At 40.0% G+C, this 19,473-nt stretch overlaps 1 protein-coding gene across 1 annotated transcript in view; it reads left to right on the forward strand.

Moving 5' to 3' along the window:
* Nucleotides 1–19,473, forward strand: part of CUL9 (cullin 9) — a gene marked incomplete in the record, with an annotated part of 1,346,550 nt that overhangs the window by 876,267 nt on the left and 450,810 nt on the right. The window contains 1 exon segment of the mRNA XM_053712774.1: nt 11,638–11,837. Within this exon segment, the coding sequence (XP_053568749.1) occupies nt 11,638–11,837 (200 nt within the window).

Consider the following 19,473-nt stretch of genomic DNA (forward strand, 5'->3'; position numbering starts at 1 on the left):
CCTGCAGAATTTACTGCTCTGAGGTATGTTCAGTATATTTTTTTCTAGAGATAAGGTCTAGAAAATGCTGACCGTGCCTGATATATTTAAGGTAAGCCTGATTACAGTGATTTAACAAACGACTGGGATCATGCTTGCAGTAAAGGGTAATATTCATGTTACTTGCTCTTATTACTTAGTATGTAAAACGTTTGCATGATAAATAAAAAACGTTTTTTACTGAGGGTGATAAATCTTTATTTGGGGCCTAGTTTTCCACATGGCTGACTAGATTTCTCCTAGGAGTAGTTATTTATGGCCCTTTCACTTTGAGTGCATGGTGGGAGGGGCCTATTTTCGCGCTCTAATTGCGCAGTAGTTTTTACAGTCTGAGACATCCAGCTTCCCTGAAGGAGTCCCTTGACATATAGAACCTCTGTAAAGGGTTTTTGTGCCTACAAAAGTTGTTTTATGGGCAGGTAGGAGCCACGGTAGAGCTTGTGGCAGTTTGATGTGACTGTTTATAACGGTTTTACAGTTTTTCTGATTTTTTTTTTAGCCTGAAGGGTTAATCATCCATTTGCAAGTGGGTGCAATGCTATTTTAGTCTATTATACACACTGTAAAAATTTTGTAGAGTTTACTGCTTTTTTTCACTGTTTTGCAGCTTATGTGACTGTTTTTTTCCCTTAAAGGTACAGTACCGTTTTTTATATTCTGCTTTTTCACATTTATTAAAGTGTTTTCCAAGCTTGCTGGTCTCATTACTAGTCTGTTAAACATGTCTAACATAGAGGAAACTCCTTGTTCATTATGTTTAGAAGCCATTGTGGAACCCCCTCTTAGAATGTGTACCAAATGCACTGATCTTACTATAAATTTTAAAGACCATATTCTGGCTTTAAAAGATTTATCACCAGAGGAAATTGACAAGGGGGAAGTTATGCCGTCTAACTCTCCCCACGTGTCAGAACCTATAACTCCCGCTCAAGGGACGCAAAGTACATCTAGCACGCCCATTGCGTATACTTTACAAGACATGGCGGCAGTTATGAATCATACCCTTACAGAGGTATTGTCCAAACTGCCAGGGTTACAAGGAAAGCGAGACAGCTCTGGGGCTAGAACAAATACAGAGCTCTCTGACGCTTTAGTAGCTATGTCTGATATACCCTCACAATGTGCAGAAGCCGAAGCAGGAGAGCTTCTATCTGTGGGTGATTTTTCTGATTCAGGGAAGACACTTCAACCTGATTCTGATATGTCTACATTTAAATTTAAACTTGAACACCTCCGCGTGTTGCTCAGGGAGGTTTTAGCAACTCTGGATGACTGTGACGCCAATATAGTCCCAGAGAAATTGTGTAAGTTGGATAAATACTATGCAGTGCCTGTTTACACTGATGTTTTTCCAATCCCTAAGAGGTTTTCAGAAATTATTACTAAGGAATGGGATAGACCAGGTGTACCGTTCTCTCCCCCTCCTGTTTTTAAAAAAGATGTTTCCTATAGATGCCGCTACACAGGACTTGTGGCAGACGGTCCCTAAGGTGGTGGGAGCAGTGTCTACCCTAGTGAAGCGTACAACTATCCCGGTCGAGGACTGTTGTGCTTTCTTTCATGTAATTAGCAAGAGTCCATGAGCTAGTGACGTATGGGATATACATTCCTACCAGGAGGGGCAAAGTTTCCCAAACCTCAAAATGCCTATAAATACACCCCTCACCACACCCACAATTCAGTTTTACAAACCTTGCCTCCTATGGAGGTGGTGAAGTAAGTTTGTGCTAGATTCTACGTTGATATGCGCTCCGCAGCAAGTTGGAGCCCGGTTTTCCTCTCAGCGTGCAGTGAATGTCAGAGGGATGTGAGGAGAGTATTGCCTATTTGAATGCAGTGATCTCCTTCTACGGGGTCTATTTCATAGGTTCTCTGTTATCGGTCGTAGAGATTCATCTCTTACCTCCCTTTTCAGATCGACGATATACTCTTATTTATATACCATTACCTCTACTGATTTTCGTTTCAGTACTGGTTTGGCTTTCTACAAACATGTAGATGAGTGTCCTGGGGTAAGTAAATCTTATTTTCTGTGACACTCTAAGCTATGGTTGGGCACTTTATTTATAAAGTTCTAAATATATGTATTCAAACATTTATTTGCCTTGACTCAGAATGTTCAACATTCCTTATTTTCAGACAGTCAGTTTCATATTTGGGATAATGCATTTGAATCAATTATTTTTTCTTACCTTAAAAATTTGACTTTTTTTCCCTGTGGGATGTTAGGCTCGCGGGGGCTGAAAATGCTTCATTTTATTGCGTCATTCTTGGCGCGGACTTTTTTGGCGCAAAAAAATCTTTTCTGTTTCCGGCGTCATACGTGTCGCCGGAAGTTGCGTCATTTTTTGACGTCCTTTTGCGCCAAAAATGTCGGCGTTCCGGATGTGGCGTCATTTTTGGCGTCGCTTTTGTCTCCACATTATTTCAGTCTCATTTTTTCTTTGCTTCTGGTTACTAGAAGCTTGTTTATTGGCATTTTTTCCCATTCCTGAAACTGTCATTTAAGGAATTTGATCAATTTTGCTTTATATGTTGTTTTTTCTCTTACATATTGCAAGATGTCTCACGTTGCATCTGAGTCAGAAGATACTTCAGGAAAATCGCTGTCTAGTGCTGGAACTACCAAAGCTAAGTGTATCTGCTGTAAACTTTTGGTAGCTATTCCTCCAGCTGTTGTTTGTATTAATTGTCATGACAAACTTGTTAAAGCAGATAATATTTCCTTTAGTAATGTACCATTGCCTGTTGCAGTTCCCTCAACATCTAAGGTGCAGAATGTTCCTGATAACATAAGAGATTTTGTTTCTGAATCCATCAAGAAGGCTATGTCTGTTATTTCTCCTTCTAGTAAACATAAAAAATCTTTTAAAACTTCTCTCTCTACAGATGAATTTTTAAATGAACATCATCATTCTGATTCTGATGACTCTTCTGGTTCAGAGGATTCTGTCTCAGAGATTGATGCTGATAAATCTTCATATTTATTTAAAATGGAATTTATTCGTTCTTTACTTAAAGAAGTACTAATCGCTTTAGAAATTGAGGATTCTGGTCCTCTTGATACTAATTCTAAACGTTTAGATAAGGTATTTAAATCTCCTGTGGTTATTCCAGAAGTTTTTCCTGTTCCTAATGCTATTTCTGAAGTAATTTCCAGAGAATGGGATAAATTGGGTAATTCATTTACTCCTTCTAAACGTTTTTAAGCAATTATATCCTGTGCCGTCTGACAGATTAGAATTTTGGGACAAAATCCCTAAAGTCGATGGGGCTATTTCTACCCTTGCTAAACGTACTACTATTCCTACGTCAGATGGTACTTCGTTTAAAGATCCTTTAGATAGGAAAATTGAATCCTTTCTAAGAAAAGCTTATCTGTGTTCAGGTAATCTTCTTAGACCTGCTATATCTTTGGCTGATGTTGCTGCAGCTTCAACTTTTTGGTTGGAGACTTTAGCACAACAAGTAACAGATCATGATTCTCATAATATTATTATTCTTCTTCAGCATGCTAATAATTTTATCTGTGATGCCATTTTTGATATTATCAGAGTTGATGTCAGGTTTATGTCTCTAGCTATTTTAGCTAGAAGAGCTTTATGGCTTAAAACTTGGAATGCTGATATGGCTTCTAAATCAACTCTACTTTCCATTTCTTTCCAGGGTAACAAATTATTTGGTTCTCAGTTGGATTCCATTATCTCAACTGTTACTGGTGGGAAAGGAACTTTTTTACCACAGGATAAAAAATCTAAGGGTAAAAACAGGGCTAATAATCGTTTTCGTTCCTTTCGTTTCAACAAAGAACAAAAGCCTGATCCTTCATCCTCAGGAGCAGTTTCAGTTTGGAAACATCTCCAGTCTGGAATAAATCCAAGCCTTCTAGAAAGGCAAAGCCTGCTTCTAAGTCCACATGAAGGTGTGGCCCTCATTCCAGCTCAGCTGGTAGGGGGCAGGTTAAGTTTTTTCAAAGAAATTTGGATCAATTCTGTTCACAATCTTTGGATTCAGAACATTGTTTCAGAAGGGTACAGAATTGGTTTCAAGATGAGACCTCCTGCAAAGAGATTTTTTCTTTCCCGTGTCCCAGTAAATCCAGTGAAAGCTCAAGAATTTCTGAATTGTGTTTCAGATCTAGAGTTGGCTGGAGTAATTATGCCAGTTCCAGTTCTGGAACAGGGGATGGGGTTTTATTCAAATCTCTTCATTGTACCAAAGAAGGAGAATTCCTTCAGACCAGTTCTGGATCTAAAAATATTGAATCGTTATGTAAGGATACCAACGTTCAAAATGGTAACTGTAAGGACTATCTTGCCTTTTGTTCAGCAAGGGCATTTTATGTCTACAATAGATTTACAGGATGCATATCTGCATATTCCGATTCATCCAGATCATTATCAGTTCCTGAGATTCTCTTTTCTGGATAAGCATTACCAGTTTGTGGCTCTGCCGTTTGGCCTAGCTACAGCTCCAAGAATTTTTACAAAGGTTCTCGTGCCCTTCTGTCTGTAATCAGAGAACAGGGTATTGTGGTATTTCCTTATTTGGACGATATATTGGTACTTGCTCAGTCTTTACATTTAGCAGAATCTCATACGAATCGACTTGTGTTGTTTCTTCAAGATCATGGTTGGAGGATCAATTCACCAAAAAGTTCATTGATTCCTCAGACAAGGGTAACCTTTCTGGGTTTCCAGATAGATTCAGTGTCCATGACTCTGTCTTTAACAGACAAGAGACGTCTAAAATTGATTTCAGCTTGTCGAAACCTTCAGTCACAATCATTCCCTTCGGTAGCCTTATGCATGGAAATTCTAGGTCTTATGACTGCTGCATCGGACGCGATCCCCTTTGCTCGTTTTCACATGCGACCTCTTCAGCTCTGTATGCTGAATCAATGGTGCAAGGATTACACAAAGATATCTCAATTAATATCTTTAAAACCTATTGTACGACATTCTCTAACGTGGTGGTCAGATCACCATCGTTTAATTCAGGGGGCTTCTTTTGTGCTTCCGACCTGGACTGTAATTTCAACAGATGCAAGTCTCACAGGTTGGGGAGCTGTGTGGGGATCTCTGACGGCACAAGGAGTTTGGGAATCTCAGGAGGTGAGATTACCGATCAATATTTTGGAACTCCGTGCAATTTTCAGAGCTCTTCAGTCTTGGCCTCTTCTGAAGAGAGAATCGTTCATTTGTTTTCAGACAGACAATGTCACTACTGTGGCATACATCAATCATCAAGGAGGGACTCACAGTCCTCTGGCTATGAAAGAAGTATCTCGAATTCTGGTTTGGGCGGAATCCAGCTCCTGTCTAATCTCTGCGGTTCATATCCCAGGTATAGACAATTGGGAATCGGATTATCTCAGTCGCCAAACGTTGCATCCGGGCGAATGGTCTCTTCACCCAGAGGTATTTCTTCAGATTGTTCAAATGTGGGAGCTTCCAGAAATAGATCTGATGGCGTCTCATCTAAACAAGAAACTTCCCAGGTATCTGTCCAGATCCCGGGATCCTCAGGCGGAAGCAGTGGATGCATTATCACTTCCTTGGAAGTATCATCCTGCTTATATCTTTCCGCCTCTAGTTCTTCTTCCAAGAGTAATCTCCAAGATTCTGAAGGAATGCTCGTTTGTTCTGCTGGTAGCTCCGGCATGGCCTCACAGGTTTTGGTATGCGGATCTTATCCGGATGGCCTCTTGCCATCCGTGGACTCTTCCGCTACGACCAGACCTTCTGTCGCAAGGTCCTTTTTTCCATCAGGATCTCAAATCCTTAAATTTAAAGGTATGGAGATTGATTGCTTGATTCTTGGTCAAAGAGGTTTCTCTGACTCTGTGATTAATACTATGTTACAGGCTCGTAAATCTGTATCCAGAGAGATATATTATAGAGTCTGGAAGACTTATATTTCTTGGTGTCTTTTTCATCATTTTTCTTGGCATTCTTTTAGAATTCCGAGAATTTTACAGTTTCTTCAGGATGGTTTAGATAAAGGTTTATCCGCAAGTTCTTTGAAAGGACAAATCTCTGCTCTTTCTGTTCTTTTTCACAGAAAGATTGCTAATCTTCCTGATATTCTTTGTTTTGTTCAAGCTTTGGTTCGTATAAAACCTGTCATTAAGTCAATTTCTCCTCCTTGGAGTTTGAATTTGGTTCTGGGGGCTCTTCAAGCTCCTCCGTTTGAACCTATGCATTCATTGGACATTAAATTACTTTCTTGGAAAGTTTTGTTCCTTTTGGCAATCTCTTCTGCCAGAAGAGTTTCTGAATTATATGCTCTTTCTTGTGAGTCTCCTTTTCTGATTTTTCATCAGGATAAGGCAGTGTTGCGAACTTCTTTTGAATTTTTTTCCTAAAGTTGTGAATTCTAACAACATTAGTAGGGAAATTGTGGTTCCTTCATTATGTCCTAATCCTAAGAATTCTAAGGAGAAATCATTGCATTCTTTTGATGTTGTTAGAGCTTTGAAATATTATGTTGAAGCTACTAAGTCTTTCCGAAAGACTTCTAGTTTATTTGTTATCTTTTCTGGTTCTAGAAAAGGCCAGAAAGCTTCTGCCATTTCTTTGGCATCTTGGTTGAAATCTTTAATTCATCTTGCCTATGTTGAGTCGGGTAAATCTCCGCCTCAAAGGATTACAGCTCATTCTACTAGGTCAGTTTCTACTTCCTGGGCGTTTAGGAATGAAGCTTCGATTGATCAGATTTGCAAAGCAGCAACTTGGTCCTCTTTGCATACTTTTACTAAATTCTACCATTTTGATGTATTTTCTTCTTCTGAAGCAGTTTTTGGTAGAAAAGTACTTCAGGCAGCGGTTTCAGTTTGAATCTTCTGCTTATGTTTTTCATTAAACTTTATTTTGGGTGTGGATTATTTTCAGCAGGAATTGGCTGTCTTTATTTTATCCCTCCCTCTCTAGTGACTCTTGCGTGGAAAGATCCACATCTTGGGTAATCATTATCCCATACGTCACTAGCTCATGGACTCTTGCTAATTACATGAAAGAAAACATAATTTATGTAAGAACTTACCTGATAAATTCATTTCTTTCATATTAGCAAGAGTCCATGAGGCCCGCCCTTTTTTTGGGGTGGTTATGATTTTTGTATAAAGCACAATTATTCCAATTCCTTATTTTATATGCTTTCGCACTTTTTTTATCACCCCACTTCTTGGCTATTCGTTAAACTGAATTGTGGGTGTGGTGAGGGGTGTATTTATAGGCATTTTGAGGTTTGGGAAACTTTGCCCCTCCTGGTAGGAATGTATATCCCATACGTCACTAGCTCATGGACTCTTGCTAATATGAAAGAAATGAATTTATCAGGTAAGTTCTTACATAAATTATGTTTTTCTAGATCCGATGGACAAAAAATTAGAGGGTTACCTTAAGAAATTTTTTATTCAACAAGGTTTTATTCTCCAGCCTCTTGCATTCATTGCCCCAGTCACTGCTGCTGCGGCTTTCTGGTTTGAGTCTCTAGAAGAGGCTCTACAGGTAGAAACCCTGTTGGATGATATCCTTGACAAGCTTAAAGCTCTTAAGCTAGCCAATTCATTTGTTTCTGACGCCGTTGTTTATTTAACCAAGCTAACGGCTAAAAACTCAGGTTTTGCTATTCAGGCGCGTAGGGCGCTATGGCTTAAATCCTGGTCAGCTGACGTTACTTCAAAGTCTAAGCTTCTCAACATTCCCTTCAAGGGGCAGACCCTATTCGGGCCTGGACTGAAGGAGATTATTTCTGATATTACTGGAGGAAAAGGTCACTCCCTTCCTCAGGATAGGTCCAACAAATTAAGGACCAAACAGACTAATTTTCGTTCCTTTCGAAACTTCAAGAGTGGCTCAGCTTCAACTTCCTCTGCTGCAAAACAAGAAGGAAATTTTGCCCAGTCCAAGCCGGTCTGGAGACCTAACCAGGCTTGGAACAAAGGAAAGCAGGCCAAAAAACCTGCTGCTGCCTCTATAACAGCATGAAGGATCAGCCCCCGATCCGGAAACGGATCTAGTAGGGGGCAGACTTTCTCTCTTCGCCCAGGCTTGGGCAAGAGATGTCTAGGATCCCTGGGCGTTGGAAATTGTGTCCCAGGGATATCTTCTGGACTTCAAAGCTTCTTCCCCAAAAGGGAGATTTCATCTCACAATTATCTGCAAACCAGATAAAGAGAGAGGCATTCTTACATTGTGTTCAAGACCTCCTAGTTATGGGAGTGATCCACCCAGTTCCAAAGGAGGAACAGGGGCAAGGCTTCTATTCAAATCTATTTGTAGTTCCCAAGAAAGAGGGAACCTTCAGACCAATCTTAGATCTCAAGTTCCTAAACACATTTCTCAGGGTTCTAATCCTTCAAGATGGAGACTATTCGAACCATCCTACCTATGATCCAGGAGGGTCAATATATGACTACCGTGGACTTAAAGGATGCTTATCTTCACATTCTGATACACAGAGATCATCATCGGTTTCTCAGGTTCGCCTTCCTAGACGGGCATTACCAGTTTGTGGCTCTTCCCTTTGGGTTAGCTACGGCATCAATAATCTTTACGAAGGTTCTAGGGTCGCTCCTAGCGGTCCTAAGGCCGCGGGGTATAGCAGTAGCCCCTTACCTAGATGACATTCTGATACAGGCGTCGAATTTTCAAATCGCCAGGTCCCATACAGACATTGTTCTGGCATTCCTGAGGTTTCATGGGTGGAAGGTGAACGAAGAAAAGAGTTCTCTATCCCCTCTGACAAGAGTTTCCTTCCTAGGAACTCTGATATATTCTGTAGAAATGAAGATTTACCTGACAGAGGCCAGGTTGTCAAAACTTCTAAATTCCTGCCGTGTTCTTTATTCTACTTCTCGCCCTTCAGTGGCTCAGTGTAAGGAAGTAATTGGCTTAATGGTAGCGGCAATGGACATAGTGCCGTTTGCCCGCCTACATCTCAGACCGCTGCAACTCTGCATGCTCAGTCAGTGGAATGGGGATTACACAGATTTGTCCCCTCTACTAAATCTGGATCAAGAGACCAGAGATTCTCTTCTCTGGTGGCTATCTCGGGTCCATCTGTCCAAGGGTATGACCTTTCGCAGGCCAGATTGGACAATAGTAACGACAGATGCCAGCCTTCTGGAACTCCCTGAATTCTCAAGGCTCGTGGACTCAGGAGGAGGCACTCCTTCCGATAAACATCAACCATCAAGGGGAAACAAGGAGTTCCCTAACAATGTTGGAGGTTTCAAAAATAATTCTATGGGCAGAGGTTCACTCTTGCCATCTATCAGCTATCCATATCCCAGGAGTAGAGAACTGGGAGGCGGATTTTCTAAGTCGGCAGACTTTTCATACGGGGGAGTGGGAACTCCATCCGGAGGTATTTGCACAGTTGATTCAACTTTGGGGCAAACCAGAACTGGATCTCATGGCGTCTTGTCAGAACGCCAAGCTTCCTTGTTACGGATCCAGGTCCAGGGATCCCAAGGCAGCGCTGATAGATGCTCTAGCAGCTCCTTAGTCCTTCAACCTGGCTTATGTGTTTCCACCGTTTCCTCTGCTCCCTCGTCTGATTGCCAAGATCAAGCAGGAGAGAGCTTCAGTGATTTTGATGGCACCTGCGTGGCCACGCAGGACTTGGTATGCAGATCTGATGGACATGTCATCCCTTCCACCATGGACACTGCCGCTGAGGCAGGACCTTCTACTTCAGGGTCCTTTCAACCATCCAAATCTAATTTCTCTGTGTCTGACTGCTTGGAGATTGAACGCTTGATTTTATCAAAGCGTGGTTTCTCTGAGTCGGTCATTGATACCTTAATTCAGGCTCGAAAGCCGGTCACCAGGAAAATCTATCATAAGATATGGTGTAGATATCTTCATTGGTGTGAATCCATAGGTTACTCATGGAGTAAGGTCAGGATTCCTAGGATATTATCTTTTCTCCAAGAAGGATTGGAGAAGGGATTGTCAGCTAGTTCCTTAAAGGGACAGATTTCTGCTCTGTCTATTCTTTTGCACAAGCGTCTGGCTGATACTCCAGATGTTCAGGCATTTTGTCAGGCTTTAGTTAGAATCAAGCCTGTGTTTAAACCTGTTGCTCCGCCATGGAGTTTAAATTTGGTTCTTAAGGTTCTGCAAGGGGTTCCGTTTTAACCTTTGCATTCCATAAATATTAAACTTTTATCTTGGAAAGTTCTGTTTTTAGTAGCTATCTCCTCGGCTCGAAGAGTTTCTGAGTTATCTGCTTTACAATGTGATTCCCCTTATCTCATTTTCCATGCAGATAAGGTAGTGTTCCGTACCAAACCTGGTTTTCTTCCTAAGGTGGTATCTAATAAAAATATCAGGAGATTGTTGTTCCTTCACTATGTCCTAATCCTTCTTCAAAGAAGGAACGTCTTTTACACAATCTTGATGTGGTTCGTGCTTTAAAATTTTATTTACAAGCTACGAAGGATTTTCGTCAAACATCTGCTTTGTTTGTGGTCTACTCTGGACAGAGGAGAGGCCAAAAGGCTTCGACAACTTCTCTTTCTTTTTGGCTAAGAAGTATAATCCGCTTAGCTTATGAGACTGCTGGCCAGCAGCCTCCTGAAAGAATTACAGCTCATTCCACTAGAGCGGTAGCTTCCAGATGGGCTTTTAAGAATGAGGCTTCTGTTGAACAGATTTGTAAGGCGGCGACTTGGTCTTCGCTTCATACTTTTTATAAATTCTTCAAATTTGATACTTTTGCTTCTTCGGAGGCTATTTTTGGGAGAAAGGTCTTACAGGCAGTGGTGCCTTCCGTTTAAGCGCCTGCCTTGTCCCTCCCTTCATCCGTGTCCTATAGCTTTGGTATTGGTATCCCACAAGTAATGGATGAATCCGTGGACTGGATACACCTTACAAGAGAAAACAAAATTTATGCTTACCTGATAAATTTTTTTCTCTTGTGGTGTATCCAGTCCACGGCCCGCCCTGTCATTTTAAGGCAGGTGTTTTTTATTTTTAAACTACAGTCACCACTGCACCCTATAGTTTCTCCTTTCTCTTGCTTGTCTTCGGTCGAATGACTGGGAGTGGCAGTTAGGGGAGGAGCTATATAGACAGCTCTGCTGTGGGTGATCCTCTTGCAGCTTCCTGTTGGGAAGGAGAATATCCCACAAGTAATGGATGAATCCGTGGTCTGGATACACCACAAGAGAAATAAATTTATCAGGTAAGCATACATTTTGTTATTTTCTATAAACATATTTCATGGCAGTGATTTGTTTGATCTTCTGTAAGTTAAACACACTACACTGGGGGAAGTGAGCAACACTGGGTTATTTTCTCTGAGAGTGGGTGTTTATTTTGCATTTGATATGCTGGGGAGGATAACATTTTAATATTTTAGTGAATGAATTCACCTTAGAGGTGATTTGACTTTCTTTTATTGGTCTTATGAAGTCACAGAAATGTCTTACACTAGTGTTGTTTAAAGGGACACCAGTGGCTCTCTGTATTTTTAAACTTCAAAAAGTTCCTTCTGCCATCTGCTACCACACACTCTGTAGCCATCATCTGATATATTTAAAAATCTTGTTCTATCATAACCCATAATTATGTATCTGTATCTTAGGTCTGCTTTGTCTGAATGACGTGGAGGTTGTTGAGGCAGGTCCAAGAAAGAGTTTGCGGCTACTCCCTAAACAGACTTATCTAAATGTGGAAGAGGATGAAGGACGTACACTGGAGAGAAAGCGAAATATTATCTTCTGTCTGATCACTCAGATAATGAAGCAGGAGAAAGAGCTGCACATAGACAATCTTGTCTTCAGGGTAAGGGAAAGAAGTAGCTGCTTCTGTATTTCAATGCAGAATATCCAGTGGGGCAAATCTTTCTTAGACCAGAATGTCCTGTAGCAAAATTGTTGTTGAAGAAATTCCTTTTCTTAGAAGAATGAACAATTTGTAGGAAATTCTTTGTCTTGAAGCAGAATGTCCAATATATAAGGCCCTTTTCTTATAGCTGATTTCTCTTAATTAAAGTGGTGAGAGCCCACAATCCATTACTATTGGGAATTATACTTCTGGCCACTAGGAGGAGGCAAAATCCCAAAACTCCAAGATCCCTTAAACCCCCCCCCCCACCTTACTGGAAACTAGGTAGTATCACCTACCGAATACATACGTTCGTTGACGCTAGTTCGTCACTTCTGGTGTCGTAGTTGACGCGGGAGTCTTACACACGGTTGCGTCGTTAGTAACGCAAGTGTGTCATTTCCGGATGTTGTTGGCGCCAAAAAAATTTCTCTCACGTTGGGCGTCATACTTGGCGCCAAATTTTTCAGTAGTTTTATACCCCATTGCTGTTTGCCTCTTGCCTTTCTCTGTCAGAGGGCTATGCTGTTTGCATTTTTTCCAATTCCTGAAACTGACATATAAGGAAATTGATAATTTTGCTTTATATGTTGTTTTTTCTTTTACATTTTGCAAGATGTCTCAATCTGATCCTGCCTCAGAAGTATCTGTTGGAACGTTGCTGCCTGACATCGGTTCTACCAAAGCTAAGTGCATTTGTTGTAAGATTGTGGAAATTATTTCGCCGAATGTCATTTGTAATAGTTATCATGATAAACTTTTACACGCAGAGAATGTATCCATCAGTAATAGTGCATTGCCAGTTGCAGTTCCTTCAACTTCTAATGTACATGATATACTTATGAATTTTAAAGAATTTGTTACTGATTCTATTCAGAAGGCTTTGTCTGCATTTCCGCCTTCTAATAAAAGTAAAAAGTCTTTTAAAACTTCTCATAAAGTTGAAGAAATTTCAAGTGACCGGCAACATAATGATTTATCCTCCTCTGATGAGGATCTATCTGATTCAGAAGATCCTTCCTCAGATATTGACACTGACAAATCTACTTATTTGTTTTAAATAGAGTATATTCGTTCTTTGTTAAAAGAAGTGTTAATTACTTTGGATATTGAGGAAGCTAGTCCTCTTCACATTAAGACTAGTAAGAGTTTAAATGCTGTTTTTAAACCTCCTGTGGTTACTCCAGAGGTTTTTCCTATTCATGATGCTATTTCTGATATTATTTCTAAGGAATGGAATAAGCCAGGTACTCCTTTTATTCCTTCTTCGAGGTTTAAAAAATTGTATCCTTTACCAGCAATTTCTATAGAGTTTTGGGAAAAATCCCCAAAGTTGATGGGGCTATTTCTACTCTTGCTAAACGTACCACTTCGTACTTCGTTTAAATATCATTTAGATAGGAAACTTGAATCCTATCTAAGGAAAGCCTGTTTATATTCAGGTCATCTTCTCAGGCCTGCAATTTCTTTGGCTGATGTTGCGGCTGCATCAACTTTTTAGTTGGAGAATTTAGCGCAACAAGAGTTGGATTCTGACATATCTAGCATTGCTCGTTTACTGCAACATGCTAATCATTTTATTTGTGATGCCATTTTTGATATTATCAAAATTGATGTTAGATCCATGTCTATTTTAGCTAGAAGAGCTTTGTTACTTAAATCTTGGAATGTTGATATGACATCTAAATCTAGATTATCTCTTTCTTTCCAAGGTAATAATTTATTTGGTTCTCAGTTGGATTCTATTATTTCAACTGTTACTGGAGGAAAAGGTGTTTCTTTCATGTAATTAGCAAGAGTCCATGAGCTAGTGACGTATGGGATATACATTCCTACCAGGAGGGGCAAAGTTTCCCAAACCTCAAAATGCCTATAAATACACCCCTCACCACACCCACAATTCAGTTTTACAAACTTTGCCTCCGATGGAGGTGGTGAAGTAAGTTTGTGCTAGATTCTACGTTGATATGCGCTCCGCAGCAAGTTGGAGCCCGGTTTTCCTCTCAGCGTGCAGTGAATGTCAGAGGGATGTGAGGAGAGTATTGCCTATTTGAATGCAGTGATCTCCTTCTACGGGGTCTATTTCATAGGTTCTCTGTTATCGGTAGTAGAGATTCATCTCTTACCTCCCTTTTCAGATCGACGATATACTCTTATATATACCATTACCTCTGCTGATTCTCGTTTCAGTACTGGTTTGGCTTTCTACAAACATGTAGATGAGTGTCCTGGGGTAAGTAAATCTTTTTTTCTGTGACACTCTAAGCTATGGTTGGGCACTTTGTTTATAAAGTTCTAAATATATGTATTCAAACATTTATTTGCCTTGACTCAGAATGTTCAACTTTCCTTATTTTCAGACAGTCAGTTTCATATTTGGGATAATGCATTTGATTTAATCATTTTTTCTTACCTTCAAAAATTTGACTTTTTTCCCTGTGGGCTGTTAGGCTCGCGGGGGCTGAAAATGCTTCATTTTATTGCGTCATTCTTGGCGCGGACTTTTTTGGCGCAAAAATTCTTTTCCGTTTCCGGCGTCATACGTGTCGCCGGAAGTTGCGTCATTTTTTCACGTTATTTTGCGCCAAAAATGTCGGCGTTCCGGATGTGGCGTCATTTTGGCGCCAAAAAGCATTTAGGCGCCAAATAATGTGGGCGTCTTATTGGCGCTAAAAAATATGGGCGTCGCTTTTGTCTCCACATTATTTAAGTCTCATTTTTCATTGCTTCTGGTTGCTAGAAGCTTGTTTTTTGGCATTTTTTCCCATTCCTGAAACTGTCATTTAAGGAATTTGATCAATTTTGCTTTATATGTTGTTGTTTTTTCTCTTACATATTGCAAGATGTCTCACGTTGCATCTGAGTCAGAAGATACTACAGGAAAATCGCTGTCTAGTGCTGGATCTACCAAAGCTAAGTGTATCTGCTGTAAACTTTTGGTAGCTATTCCTCCAGCTGTTGTTTGTATTGATTGTCATGACAAACTTGTTAAAGCAGATAATATTTCCTTTAGTAAAGTACCATTGCCTGTTGCAGTTCCTTCAACATCTAAGGTGCAGAATGTTCCTGATAACATAAGAGATTTTGTTTCTGAATCCATAAAGAAGGCTATGTCTGTTATTTCTCCTTCTAGTAAACGTAAAAAATCTTTTAAAACTTCTCTCCCTACAGATGAATTTTTAAATGAACATCATCATTCTGATTCTGATAACTCTTCTGGTTCAGAGGATTCTGTCTCAGAGGTTGATGCTGATAAATCTTCATATTTATTTAAAATGGAATTTATTCGTTCTTTACTTAAAGAAGTTCTAATTGCTTTAGAAATAGAGGATTCTGGTCCTCTTGATACTAATTCTAAACGTTTGGATAAGGTATTTAAATCTCCTGTGGTTATTCCAGAAGTTTTTCCTGTTCCTAATGCTATTTCTGCAGTAATTTCCAAAGAATGGGATAAATTGGGTAATTCATTTACTCCCTCTAAACGTTTTAAGCAATTATATCCTGTGCCGTCTGACAGATTAGAATTTTGGGACAAAATCCCTAAAGTTGATGGGGCTATTTCTACCCTTGCTAAACGTACTACTATTCCTACGTCAGATGGTACTTCATTTAAGGATCCTTTAGATAGGAAAATTGAGTCCTTTCTAAGAAAAGCTTATCTGTGTTCAGGTAATCTTCTTAGACCTGCTATATCTTTGGCTGATGTTGCTGCAGCTTCAACTTTTTGGTTGGAAACCTTAGCGCAACAAGTAACACATCATGATTCTCATGATATTATTATTCTTCTTCAGCATGCTAATAATTTTATCTGTGATGCCATCTTTGATATTATCAGAGTTGATGTCAGGTTTATGTCTCTAGCTATTTTAGCTAGAAGAGCTTTATGGCTTAAGACTTGGAATGCTGATATGGCTTCTAAATCAACTCTACTTTCCATTTCTTTCCAGGGTAACAAATTATTTGGTTCTCAGTTGGATTCTATTATTTCAACTGTTACTGGTGGGAAAGGAACTTTTTTACCACAGGATAAAAAATCTAAGGGTAAAAACAGAGCTAATAATCGTTTTCGTTCCTTTCGTTTCAACAAAGAACAAAAACCTGATCCTTCATCCTCAGGAGCAGTTTCAGTTTGGAAACCATCTCCAATCTGGAATAAATCCAAGCCAGCCAGAAAGGCAAAGCCTGCTTCTAAGTCCACATGAAGGTGCGGCCCTCATTCCAGCTCAGCTGGTAGGGGGCAGGTTACGTTTTTTCAAAGAAATTTGGATCAATTCTGTTCACAATCTTTGGATTCAGAACATTGTTTCAGAAGGGTACAGAATTGGTTTCAAGATGAGACCTCCTGCAAAGAGATTTTTTCTTTCCCGTGTCCCAGTAAATCCAGTAAAAGCTCAAGCATTTCTGAATTGTGTTTCAGATCTAGAGTTAACTGGAGTAATTATGCCAGTTCCAGTTCAGGAACAGGGGATGGGGTTTTATTCAAATCTCTTCATTGTACCAAAGAAGGAGAATTCCTTCAGACCAGTTCTGGATCTAAAAATATTGAATCGTTATGTAAGGATACCAACGTTCAAGATGGTAACTGTAAGGACTATTTTGCCTTTTGTTCAGCAAGGGAATTATATGTCCACAATAGATTTACAGGATGCATATCTGCATATTTGATTCATCCGGATCATTATCGGTTCCTGAGATTCTCTTTTCTGGACAAGCATTACCAGTTTGTGGCTCTGCCGTTTGGCCTTGCTACAGCTCCAAGAATTTTTACAAAGGTTCTCGGTGCCCTTCTGTCTGTAATCAGAGAACAGGGTATTGTGGTATTTCCTTATTTGGACGATATCTTGGTACTTGCTCAGTCTTTACATTTAGCAGAATTTCATACGAATCGACTTGTGTTGTTTCTTCAAGATCATGGTTGGAGGATCAATTTACCAAAAAGTTCATTGATTCCTCAGACAAGGGTAACCTTTCTGGGTTTCCAAATAGATTCAGTGTCCATGACTCTGTCTTTAACAGACAAGAGGCGTCTAAAACTGATGGCAGCTTGTCGAAACCTTCAGTCACAATCATTCCCTTCGGTAGCCTTATGCATGGAAATTCTAGGTCTTATGACTGCTGCATCGGACGCGATCCCGACAAAAGATATCTCAATTAATATCTTTAAAACCGATTGTTCGACACTCTCTAACGTGGTGGACAGATCACCATCGTTTAATTCAGGGGGCTTCTTTTGTGCTTCCGACCTGGACTGTAATTTCAACAGATGCAAGTCTCACAGGTTGGGGAGCTGTCTGGGGATCTCTGACGGCACAAGGAGTTTGGGAATCTCAGGAGGTGAGATTACCGATCAATATTTTGGAACTCCGTGCAATTTTCAGAGCTCTTCAGTTTTGGCCTCTTCTGAAGAGAGAATCGTTCATTTGTTTTCAGACAGACAATGTCACAACTGTGGCATACATCAATCATCAAGGAGGAACTCACAGTCCTCTGGCTATGAAAGAAGTATCTCGAATTTTGGTTTGGGCGGAATCCAGCTCCTGTCTAATCTCTGCGGTTCATATCCCAGGTGTAGACAATTGGGAAGCGGATTATCTCAGTCGCCAAACGTTGCATCCGGGCGAATGGTCTCTTCACCCAGAGGTATTTCTTCAGATCGTTCAAATGTGGGAACTTCCAGAAATAGATTTGATGGCGTCCCATCTAAACAAGAAACTTCCCAGGTATCTGTCCAGATCCCGGGATCCTCAGGCGGAGGCAGTGGATGCATTATCACTTCCTTGGAAGTATCATCCTGCCTATATCTTTCCGCCCCTAGTTCTTCTTCCAAGAGTAATCTCCAAGATTCTGAAGGAATGCTCGTTTGTTCTGCTGGTAGCTCCGGCATGGCCTCACAGGTTTTGGTATGCGGATCTTGTCCGGATGGCCTCTTGCCAACCGTGGACTCTTCCGTTAAGACCAGACCTTCTGTCACAAGGTCCTTTTTTCCATCAGGATCTGAAATCCTTAAATTTAAAGGTATGGAGATTGAACGCTTGATTCTTCGTCAAAGAGGTTTCTCTGACGCTGTGATTAATACTATGTTACAGGCTCGTAAATCTGTATCTAGAGAGATATATTATAGAGTCTGGAAGACTTATATTTCTTGGTGTATTTCTCATCATTTTTCTTGGCATTCTTTCAGAATTCCGAGAATTTTACAGTTTCTTCAGGATGGTTTAGATAAAGGTTTGTCCGCAAGTTCCTTGAAAGGACAAATCTCTGCTCTTTCTGTTCTTTTTCACAGAAAGATTGCTATTCTTCCTGATATTCATTGATTTGTACAAGCTTTGGTTCGTATAAAACCTGTCATTAAGTCAATTTCTCCTCCTTGGAGTTTGAATTTGGTTCTGGGGGCTCTTCAAGCTCCTCCGTTTGAACCTATGCATTCATTGGACATTAAATTACTTTCTTGGAAAGTTTTGTTCCTTTTGGCCATCTCTTCTGCCAGAAGAGTTTCTGAATTATCTGCTCTTTCTTGTGAGTCTCCTTTTCTGATTTTTCATCAGGATAAGGCGGTGTTGCGAACTTCTTTTGAATTTTTACCTAAAGTTGTGAATTCCAACAACATTAGTAGAGAAATTGTGGTTCCTTCATTATGTCCTAATCCTAAGAATTCTAAGGAGAAATCGTTGCATTCTTTGGATGTTGTTAGAGCTTTGAAATATTATGTTGAAGCTACTAAATCTTTCAGAAAGACTTCTAGTCTATTTGTTATCTTTTCCGGTTCTAGAAAAGGCCAGAAAGCTTCTGCCATTTCTTTGGCATCTTGGTTGAAATCTTTAATTCATCTTGCCTATGTTGAGTCGGGTAAAACTCCGCCTCAGAGAATTACAGCTCATTCTACTAGGTCAGTTTCTACTTCCTGGGCGTTTAGGAATGAAGCTTCGGTTGATCAGATTTGCAGAGCAGCGACTTGGTCCTCTTTGCATACTTTTGCTAAATTCTACCATTTTGATGTATTTTCTTCTTCTGAAGCAGTTTTTGGTAGAAAAGTACTTCAGGCAGCGGTTTCAGTTTGAATCTTCTGCTGATGTTTTTCGTTAAACTTTATTTTGGGTGTGGATTATTTTCAGCAGGAATTGGCTGTCTTTATTTTATCCCTCCCTCTCTAGTGACTCTTGTGTGGAAAGATCCACATCTTGGGTAATCATTATCCCATACGTCACTAGCTCATGGACTCTTGCTAATTACATGAAAGAAAACATAATTTATGTAAGAACTTACCTGATAAATTCATTTCTTTCATATTAGCAAGAGTCCATGAGGCCCGCCCTTTTTTTGTGGTGGTTATGATTTTGTATAAAGCACAATTATTCCAATTCCTTATTTTATATGCTTTCGCACTTTTTTATCACCCCACTTCTTGGCTATTCGTTAAACTGAATTGTGGGTGTGGTGAGGGGTGTATTTATAGGCATTTTGAGGTTTGGGAAACTTTGCCCCTCCTGGTAGGAATGTATATCCCATACGTCACTAGCTCATGGACTCTTGCTAATATGAAAGAAATGAATTTATCAGGTAAGTTCTTACATAAATTATGTTTTTTCTGCCTCAG

This window comes from Bombina bombina, chromosome 4, assembly GCF_027579735.1.
Source record: "Bombina bombina isolate aBomBom1 chromosome 4, aBomBom1.pri, whole genome shotgun sequence".
NCBI classification, from domain to species: domain Eukaryota; kingdom Metazoa; phylum Chordata; class Amphibia; order Anura; family Bombinatoridae; genus Bombina; species Bombina bombina.